Raw genomic sequence first — 11,212 nt, 5'->3', positions numbered from 1 at the left:
TGTCTGCTCAGAAATAGTTTCTGGCAGGCACAGTGGACCATATGGGACACCGGGATTCGAACCAACCACCTTTGGTCCTGGATTGGCTGCTTGCAAGGCAAACACTGCTGTGCTATCTCTCCGAGCCCGTAATTTCAACTCTTAATCTTTGATTAATTTTGAATTATTTTTGTCCTTGGTGTTAGGTAGTGGTAGAATTTTATTATTTTGCATGTGGCTGTATAATTTTATTAACACTATTATTATTGCTTTATTGTAATTAATTAGTGTACATATAGGTATGGTTGTATTTTTGGGATTCCAGTTTTTTTTATTTATTTGCATATTGTTAATTAAAATATCATACTGTTTTAGATATTATCAATGAGAAATTTTATTTTATATATTATTTTTATATTTACTTAAAATTAGTATTTGCATTTTTGTATTAACAGGGCATGTTATCATATCTAACAAACTGATGACAACATTCTGGGTTTTTTTCCAACCTATATTTCCTTCTACTTTTATCTTGAGTTTCTGGCATGTTTCCTAAGATTATTGAATTTATATTACATTAGTGTTTGCATATAAATATCACTACCTGTTTATAACTATGTTCCCCAAATGTGTCTTTAAGATTGAACTGTACATATCCCTCAAGTTCATTGGTATAAAAATTGAGAAATTTTGGTTTATTAATAATTAGGATTTATATAACAATCATATATATATTTATTAAGTTGAAATATATAAAAATCTTATTTGCTTCTAATTTATATATTGTATATTTTTATAATAAACACATATTTTATTTATTGCCCTTGTATGCAAGTGAAATCTGAAGCTTAGAAAATTAATGTGTTCAATTCATGATTACTTCTAGTGGTGAATTAATTTCTTGACTTCAAAGATTCTTCACAATCAATCATTGTAATCAGGGAGATAGTTCAGAACTTGAGTGCATGCTTTGCATGTAAGAGGCCTTGCTTCCTCCCTAGCTTCTTTCCCTACCTGGTTCAAAGCACCACAGGAATAATCCCAAGTACAGAGCCATAAATAGCCTCTCAGTACCAGTAGGTGTGGTTCCCAAAACTTAAACAAGCCCTGACAATAACAAAAATGAAAGAAAAAACAACAAAGTTCATATAATGAAAAATGATATGGATGAATCTAAAGTATATGCTTTATCTTAACATATTCAGAACTTTTGATATTTTAAACATACTTAAAAAACTGCTTATGATATGTTGTTTTATCCCATAGGATGTCAAAGGTGTAAAGTAGATTCATATGTAGAATCATTTGTTGTGGCATTCTTGATAATTCACTAACAGATTATAGGTAATTAACATGACAGAAAGACTAAATATAAACATTGCATTGGGAGGGCACCTTTTCATATCTCTTTAAAGTTTATATAGAAATTCTGTCACTAAAGATATCTTTTTATTTAGAAATGTGGCAGTTGATTCAATGATTTAGGGCCCAAATGGGGGCACTGGTGATGAGAATGTTGCATTGGTGAAGAGGTTATTCTTTCTATGTCTGAAACCCAACTACAATGATGTTTGTAAACATGGTGTTTAAACAGATAGTATTTATTTAAAAATAAAATATAAAATTGTTATAAATTGGTTTATAATTTTTTTTGTTTTGGGACACATCTGATGATACTCAGGGGTTAGGTACTCTTGGTGCTTCATTTGGGAATCACTTATTTTAGGATTCAGTGGACATTATGGTATGCCAGGGATTAAACCAGCATCAGCTGAATGCAAGGTATGTGCCTTACCTGCTGTCCTATTTCTCTGGAAGACAGTCTAGAATTTTTTTAGTTCTTGATCATATCCAGTTATGCTCAGGACTTAGTTTTGCTTATATACTCAGTTATCACTTTTGCTGGTATTATTCATAGGACCATATGTGATTTCAAGAATTAGTAGTACCTGGGTTAGTTATGGCCAAGGCAAGACCATCAATACTTTGTACTATTTATATGATCCATAAGCCATGCCAGTATTTATGCTTCCTTCTATTAACCTGATGACCAGTCAAAAAGTCAGAGAAATGAACAAATTCTACCATATTCATGTTTTTATTGCTTTGAGAATTAGTGAGATATCTTCAAATTGTGATATTAACTTGCATATGTGTCATGATTATAATGTACAAGATTGTCAAAGAATAAGTTAAGACAGAATTTGGGAAAGTTCTTTGAAAATTACAAATAGTATGAATAAGGAAATTACAGTTTCATGAAATTTACTAAGTAATCCATGAATTTTATAATAACATGTTATTGAATCAGATTAATATCACAATTAGGCATCTAAGTTTTTACCCTAGAATTTGCTTCCCTTTTTATGAGTCGTCTCATTGCAGTTTTCATGTCCTTGTTCCTGAGGGTGTATATAATAGGGTTCAAGAGAGGAGTGACCACGGAATAGAACACAGCAAGAAATTTATCTAATGACTTGATAGGGAATGGCCAGGCATAAATAAAGATACATGGTCCAAAGAATAGAAGAACTACTGTGATGTGAGCTGTTAAAGTAGACAAAGCTTTAGATGATCTGTCTGAAGGGCGATGTAGAATGGTCATTAGGATAATAGTGTAGGAGATAATGAGGAGAGCAAAAGAACATACAGTGAGTATGCCACTGTTAGCAATGACCATAATATCCAGCCTGTAAGTGTCTGTACAGGCAAGCTTGATGACCCTAGGAAGGTCACAGTAAAAGCTGTCAACTTCATTGGGACCGCAAAAGGGTAAATTCACTGCAAAGGCCAACTGGCTTACCGAGTGGAGAAAACCAGTTCCCCAAGCAGCAGTCACAATGCCAATACATACATTGCCTCGCATAATTGTAGTATAATGAAGAGGTTTACAGATGGCTACATATCTGTCAAAAGCCATGGCTATGAGGATTACTAACTCACTTCCACCAAAGAAGTGAAGGAGAAATATCTGAGAAAGGCAGCCCTTGAAAGATATGACTTTACGTTTATGAAAAAAGTCAGCAATCATCTTGGGAGCTGTGACTGAAGACAGACACAAATCGATGAGTGAGAGGTTGGCCAGAAAGAAGTACATGGGGGAATGAAGATGAGAATCAAAAGTCACAGTTATGACAATAAGTAGGTTACCAAGCACAATTCCTATATAGAATATAAAAAAGAATATAAATAGAAAGATCTGGATTTCTTGAGAATTGGAGAGTCCTAGAAAAATGAACTCTGTCACTATGGAGTGATTTGTCTCACTTATTGATTCATTCCAGGATATAGCCTTTGTTGTTACCTTGAAGAAGAAAAGGAGAAGAAAATAAAAATCAATATGTTCACATTCAAAGCATTAGTTTATCATATTTTACTCAAATAATGAATTTTACGATTTATTAAATAAAATATTTCCATTTTAAGGGACCAGAAAAATAGCATAGTGGTAGGGCATTTGCCTTGCACTTGACCTATCCAGGACAGACCTGGGTTTGATCCCCGACATCTCATATGATCCCAAGTCTGCCAGGAGCGATTTATGAGCAGAGCCAGCAGTACTTCCTGAGCATCATCAACTGAAGTCCCAAAATCAAAAACAGAAACAAACAAAAAATACCCCACTTTCAATTTTAAGTCATTTTATTCTGATATTAACTAATTTATTCCAATCTTAACTCATTTTATTCTATATCTCCCACCTGGTTATACTTATAGTTCAATTATCTAAGTCTTTTAAGGCTTTCCACTCAAGGTATTTTTTGTAAGAGTAGGGGTTTTGCACTCACTTGGCTGTAGTCAGGACTTTACTCTTTTCTTTCTGTATAGGGATCACTACTGGTGGTGCTTGAGGAGACCATATATGGTGACAGGGATCCAACTATAGCCAGTAATATATATGGGAAGAGCCTAAACTACTGTGTTTTCTTTCCAGTTTCATGATAGTTTTGTTGCTGATAAAATGCCCCTTTTCTTCCCTTTTAAAACATATTAAGTCTATAACACCATTTTTCTAACTGGTTTTCCCCTTTGCTGATGATCTTCAAAACAATTTATGTTCTGCAGCCCATGTGATTACTATTATTTTTCTTTAACTTTTGAGTGGTGCTTCGGACTAAATTCTGGTTATGTATCATGTATTAATCACCTCTGGTGGTATTTAGGAAACCAATGAGCTGCAGAATCAAACCAAGATTGACTGCATGGAAGAGAAGCACCATACCTGTCATATTATCTCTCTGTCCTAACTAACTTTCAAATATACACTCATTTTCACATTTTCAGAGGATTTTATGGTATACTTTAAAAAACATTCTTTGTTGTCTAGCATTCCATTATAGTACTTTTGTGTATAGTCCTTAGAAATCTTATAGAAAAAATAATTTAAAAGTATGCTATATAAATATTATATTACATTGATTTTATACAGTTTGGATCTTATGGACCTCTGTGACTTTATATTTTCACTTTTTTAAATGTGCTTTCTGGTTATATTTAGTTATAAAATTTAAATTAAGTAGTAAAAGTAAAGTGTTTTACAAATATTTTGTAGTTAGTTGGTGCTCACAAGAATTGTATGCTTATTTTAGTTTATTATAATCAACTTCTGATTCAAAGACAACTCTGGTTCCCAAACTATTGAATATTTAAACTATTTTTGGTCTGATTGTTGCCACATCTGGCTGTTGTCAGGGCTTGCTCCTGGTTCTGAGCTCAGGCATCATGTCTAGTGGGGCTTAAAGGACCGTATATTACTTTACTGTGTTGTGCTGTCATATCTCTCTGGCCCATTCACTTGTATAATAGATGTAAATCATGGAAAGATGATTGAATCCCAAGTTTCTTCCATCTGAACACAATTTCATAATAAAGTTCATAGTGTCTTATCTTGGTTAGAAACTTGTAAACTAAGAAGATACAAAGATACTGCCTTAAGGGAAGTTTAACTTCCTAAAATGAATTTTGAAGTTGTAGAGGCTAGAATATATAGTTAAAATATATTGCTAGCAAAAGGTTTAGAAGAGATTCAACTAAAATAAAATATAAAAATAGAAGGCAAAATTCAACAGAAAAACAAGTTGAAAAGAAAGAAAAATGAGATTAAGTACAGAAATTCAGAGGTAGAAAAATTGAGGAAATGTAAAAAATTTGTATGACAGAAAATGTGAGTTTAATAGGAGATAAATTGAGATAGGATACTGCCTGTCTGTCAAGAAATTAGCATTTCAATATAAAGATAATGACCTAATGAGAACCATAAAATTGCTTAATATATTTCTAACAAATAGTATTAATTCATAATAAGTTATTAGTAATAACTGATCAATAAGACTTGAGAGGAAAATATGAGAGAGTTTTGGGGAGGTTTGAATTGATAGAGATTTTTTAATGAGTAATTATCTTAAATCTGATAATAAGCACTAATATAATATAGAAATATATATACATATGTATGTGCATATATAACCTAAATATATACATGCATATATGTTTATACTATCTATTGTAAAACATATAACTTGTTTTTAGGAGTAGAAATGAATTCTGAATGAAATAGAGGATAATGATAGTTGGTCAAACATATAGAAATGCTGTCAGTTCTTCCTTATAAGATATCTTCTTATGATATCTTCTAAGAATCTAAATTGCCTAAAATTTTAGATATAAACTTAGAAAGTCTTGTTTTGTACAGTTATTATTTTATAAAGTTTTTAGAAAGACTTCACTTGTGTTTTGTGGAGCAAAGTAACTACTATTTTATAAAGTTTTACTTAGTAAAATAGAAAATAGAATGATAGCCCAAAGAAGAAAGTCATCAGATACATATAGGATTATTTATATAAATTAATGGGTATATAAAATGTACAAGTGAAAATTAGAAGCTAATCAATTGTAGAGAGAAATTAAGAAAAAGTTACTCTCATCAAGCTTTAGGGAGCAGTAGTAGTTTTAGCTTTTGCTATTTCCATAATCACAGGTATTCCCTAGTTCTTGGAAATTATATTGATTATCTATATCCCTTAAAAATTTTAACTGAAACTCCGTGGTTTACAGTGAATCCCATTTTTATCCCTATTACTAAAGTTACACATTATTATTTTTAAAGTTATTAATAATTTAGCATTTTTATTTTCCCAAATACACAGACAAATTTAATAGAAAAAGTGATAAACATAATTTTTTGTTCCTTCCGATTTATATAATATCATACTGATTATTGACAAAAATGAGACAATTTCTCATATAATTCAATGATTAAAAGATTAATTTAAAATTTTGAAATTATTTAGAATTAACCTTAGAAATTTGCCAGTATTAATTTTTTTCATTATACCAGGAGTACAAACTTGGCAGTTTATATCTTTTATATATAGAAAAAAAATATACTAGGTATAATAGTTGACTAGCATGTTTTTATTTGCAACAAGAAATATTTTTACCATGATAGCAAGATTTATTTTATTTAGCTAAAGTAGCTTTTGTTTAGGGAGTAGTAACTAACAAGTTTCAATTGTTTGATCTTTGTTTTCTTCCTTCCTTCCTTCCTTCCTTCCTTCCTTCCTTCCTTCCTTCCTTCCTTCCTTCCTTCCTTCCTTCCCTGCTTCCCTTTTTCCTTCCTTCCTTCCTTCCTTCCTTCCTTCCTTCCTTCCTTCCTCTTCCTTCCTTCCTTCCTTCCTTCCTTCCTTCCTTCCTTCCTTCCTTCCTTCCTTCCTTCCTTTCTTCCTTTCTCTTTCTTTTCTTTCTTTCTTTCTTTCTTTCTTTCTTTCTTTCTTTCTTTCTTTCTTTCTTTCTTTCTTTCTTTCTTTCTTTCTTTCTTTCTTTCTTTCTTTCTTCTTTCTTTCTTTCTTTCTTTCTTTCTTTCTTTTTTCTTTCTTTCTTTCTTTCTTTTTCTTTCTTTCTTTCTTTCTTTCTTTCTTTCTTTCTTTCTTTCTTTCTCTCTCTGTCTCTTTCTTTCTCTCTTTCTTTCTCTCTTTCTTTCTTTCTCTCTTTCTTTCTTTCTTTCTGTTTCTTTCTTTCTTTCTTTCTTTCTTTCTCTCTCTCTCTCTCTCTTTCTTTCTTTCTTTCTTTCTTTCTTTCTTTCTTTCTTTCTTTCTTTCTTTCTTTCTTTCTTTCTTTCTTTCTTTCTTTCTTTCTTTCCTTCCTTTTCTTTCTCCATTCATTTCTTTCTTATTAATATCTTTCTTTCTAAAAAAAATATCTCCACATGTCTTAGAATGTGATTTGTATTTTTATATAAAGTAGTGTCCCAATTCAAGAAAAACTGGGCTGAAAGAAGGGATAAAAGTAAGAGAAACTGGATTTGGAGTAAATGGGATAAAAGACACTTAAATAAAGAAAAAAGTGATAATACCCTGGAAGATATTAGAAGAATTCAACAGTTGTTGTCAGTATAAGATAGTAGGCACTATACTTGATAATAGTATTCAAAAACATTCAAAATATTTTTTCTAAATAGTTAATCTAACTTAACGGAATGCTTTTGTTAATTTAAACATGAATTCTGCAAAATGGCTTATTTTAATAGAAGGGTTTTATTTATAAAATGTGACAGTTTATTGAGTTCTGTTAATATGTTTCACATTGTTGTACCACCTCATCATAATGAAGAGTCTCAGCAATTTAGTTCTGCTTATATATTTCCCATGTATTGTACCTACCTTATTCATAATGAAGAGTCTCAGGAATTTTGCAGAGTAAAGAAAAATGCAATTTTTTCATTAGCACTTTGTCTTGAAACATTTACTTTATAAGAAAAATATTTGTATCAATATTATCCTTTAATGCACCATTTGATTAATTAAGAGCCATTTATAAAAGTGTCCAGATGTAGCTGAAGAGGCCTAGAAATAATCAGCCTGAAGCTTGACTAACTTTTAAAGTCTCACAAGTTTTCTCTTGAGAGACAAATTCTTGTTGAAGGAAGGATGTAATTACAACTTCTTGGCTTAGGTATTTTTACTACTTCACTGAATAGAGAGGTTATTTATTTTAAAAAGGATCATAATAAGCCAAGTAAGATAATGTGAATTTAAAATATCAATGATCTAAAAAGATAAAAAATTATAGTGCTTTTGATTTTGCAAAGAAGGATTACTTAGAGTATTGATGACCAGTTTGTAGAAAAGTATAGGAAAAATATATGACTGATAATAAGAAAGTCTTTAAAAGAGACTAGTGCCAGGAGGACAAGTTCATGGTAGGAAGGTTTCCACAAATAGTCTGGCAGTGCATTTAGGGCACAAAAGGGACCACTATGACAATTATAGTTGAAAATGATCACTCTGGACACTAATTGATACTGAAAGGAGATAAATTGATAGGTATAGTACCTGCAAACCAGTGTCTAAAGAAAAAAAAGAGAAAGTGAGAGAGAAAACAAAAGAGATAGTGAGTGAGTGAAAGAGAGAAAGAGAGAAAAAATGCACCAGAGGCAGGAAGTGGGGTGGGCAGGAGGGAAACTGAGAGCATGGGGACATTGGTAAGGGAATGTGTACTGGTGAAAAGTATTGCATATTGGTTTAAATTTAATCATGAACAACTTTGTAGTTATAGTAAAAAACCACATTTTATTATTAACAACCTTGTCCACAGTGTTTAAACAAAGTAATTAAAATAAAAATATAAATGAAAAAAATGTGTTCAGAAAAAAGAAAGTCATTTTTATCATTACTTATTTTTTATTGAATTGGTTTAATTACTATGATGAAATTAAAACTGAACGGAGTCACTACAATGAATGTTCCTTAAATCCAGTTGCAGAAATACATCCAACTGGGCTCTCTTACCATCAGACTTAACAGGTCTTACCCAAAAGATCAATCATCTGTTTGTACTGAATATTCTTGTTTAGAAACAGCCACATTAAATAAACTGAGATTTGAGTGGGTTATTTCTTCAAGGGAGTATCCTTTTAAATACATTTAGGATGCTCTATATTTCTTTTGAGTGAGTTAAGAAATGCTTTGAAGAAAAAGAAATTTTGTACTTGAAAAATATGGACCAGACAATTTTGCATGATGCAAATGAAGACTTTCTAAAACAACGTTAAACAAAGTTCATTGAAAAAGACTAAAACCAATGAAGAAATATCACATAGTACTACCTTCCAATTAATTTAACTTAGGCTACTATTAGGATAAGGATTATTTTCCTCTAATATTTTAGTTGTTATTCTTTTAATTGTTCTTTCAGGGTTTAAATCTTGTGGTACCAGCAACACCAGTAATGTTCAGGGACCACAGGGTTTTATACATTTAAGGTAAGTTTTCTATCATTTGAGCTCTATCGCCAGGTCTCTTCTTGATTTTATTGGCCATTGGTTTGTGCAAACTTGTACTTATCCATTGGATACAAGTAATTTCCATAAGAAGTATTAACTGATTTCCAGTGATTCTTATTACCAGTATGGAGATCCTGATAATACTATATTATGTTTATGTACAGGTATATATTTAAGTGTAGATAGAAAATAACCACATGAAAATTAATATTTTAATTGATTCTGCAGTTAAGATTTAGGTTAGATATAAATATATGACACTTGATTTTCTTAAGAATTTAAAAACATTTTAAGTATCTGAAAATGAAATAATTTGATTTAATAGCTTTCTTTTAAATTTAAAAAATTTAGTGTTCACAGCAATTGAGATTCTTGTAGTTCATGAAACATCTGGTATTCTTTTCAATGAAGTTCATTATGACATATCTCTTGAACTTATCACCCGTTGACCCAGCCTTTTCATTGCCATCTTCATATCTCTGTTTCTTAAGGTATAGATCGCAGGATTTAGAACAGGAGTGACAACAAAATCCACAATAGCAAAAAATTGATCCAGTGATTTAGTAGGGAAAGGCCACACATAGAGAAACATGCATGGACCAAAAAACAAAACCACCACAGCAATATGAGCTGACAAAGTGAAGAATGCTTTGGATAAATCTTTTGAAGAATGTTGTCTGACAGTGACCAGAATAAAGATATATGATACAATTAAGAAAAAGAAAGTAGCCATAGATATGAAACCACTGTTGGCAGTAACCACAAATTGTAGTCTGTAAGTGTCCTTGCAAGCAAGTTTAATAACTCGAGGAAAATCACAATAAAAGCTACCAACATCATTAGAACCACAAAAAGGTAAATTTATGACAAAAACAAACTGAAACATAGCATGAATTAGCCCAGTGACCCAAGCAGCCACTATCAAAACTACACACATTTTGGGATTCATAATAGTTAGGTAATGAAGAGGTTTGCAAATTGCTGTATACCTATCATATGCCATAGCTATTAGCAATACCATTTCAACTCCTCCCATAACATGGATAAAGAACATTTGTATCATGCAGTTGTGGAAGGAAATAATTTTATGATCATGAAACAGATCTGATATCATCCTAGGAAGTGTGGTAGATGAAAGGCCCAAGTCAATGAGTGATAGGTTGGCCAATAGAATATACATAGGGGAATGTAAATGAGAATCAAAAATCACAGTGAAGACAATAAAGAGGTTTCCAAGGATAATACCTACATAGAACAAAGAGAAGAAAAGAAAAAGGAAAAGCTGCATTCCCAAGGAATGTGCAAGTCCCAGTAACACAAATTCAGTTACCACTGAATCATTTACTTGGTCCATTGAATTATGAGAGAAAGCACTAAAGTGACCTAGAAAAAAGTAAAGATTATATTATAGTCACTAAAATAATATTGCAATTGTTCTTTAAAATTGATAATTAACAAATCTTATTTAATTGGTAACATGAAATTCAGAAATTAATGAGAGCATCGAATTTAAATTAATGTATTATCACCAAAAGTGAACTCTAAAGCAATATATTGCTTTAAAAAAAATCTAATTTATTTAAATATATGAAACTAGAAAATAATATAAAATTAGTTCAAGAAATCTTGTGAGAAACTAAATAAAACTAAAAACTATATTGAAACTTTGAAAATTGTTTACTGTATATGAGTACAAACATTTTTTTCACAAAAAACTAAAATATAGAACCAAGTAAGTATAGAAATGCATGTTTAAGGGCTGGAGTGATAGCCCAGTGCTAGGGCATTTGCTTTGCATGCGGCCAACCCAGGACAGACCCCAGTTAGATTCCCAGCATCCCTTATGGTTCCCTGAGCCTCCCAGGAGTGATTTTTGAGTGCAGAGCAGGAGTAATCCCTGAGTGCTTCTGGGTATGACCCGAAAACCAAAAAGAAAGAAAGGAAGGAAGGAAG

General features: G+C 31.4%; 2 protein-coding genes across 2 annotated transcripts; both read right to left on the bottom strand.

Moving 5' to 3' along the window:
* Positions 1–2,311: 2,311 nt before the first annotated feature.
* On the bottom strand, positions 2,312–7,646 carry LOC126001779 (olfactory receptor 4F4). Its single transcript, XM_049769011.1, has 2 exons — positions 7,638–7,646; positions 2,312–3,283 (listed from the first exon to the last, which is right to left on the bottom strand). The coding sequence occupies exons 1-2, from the start codon at positions 7,644–7,646 to the stop codon at positions 2,312–2,314; spliced, it is 981 nt and encodes a 326-aa protein (XP_049624968.1).
* Positions 7,647–9,674: 2,028 nt separating this feature from the next.
* Positions 9,675–10,613, bottom strand: LOC126001399 (olfactory receptor 4F6-like). Its single transcript, XM_049768659.1, has one exon. It carries the CDS (start codon positions 10,611–10,613, stop codon positions 9,675–9,677), a length of 939 nt encoding a protein of 312 aa, XP_049624616.1.
* Between the last annotated feature and the right edge of the window lie 599 nt (positions 10,614–11,212).

Source organism: Suncus etruscus, chromosome 2 (genome assembly GCF_024139225.1).
Source record: "Suncus etruscus isolate mSunEtr1 chromosome 2, mSunEtr1.pri.cur, whole genome shotgun sequence".
Classification (NCBI taxonomy): Eukaryota; Metazoa; Chordata; class Mammalia; order Eulipotyphla; family Soricidae; genus Suncus; species Suncus etruscus.
This window is presented reverse-complemented; position numbering and strand designations above follow the sequence as displayed.

What these genes read in the sequence shown, in the direction of transcription:
- LOC126001399 (XM_049768659.1), bottom strand. Translation starts at nt 10,613, where the DNA reads ATGGACCAAGTAAATGATTCAGTGGTAACTGAATTTGTGTTACTGGGA.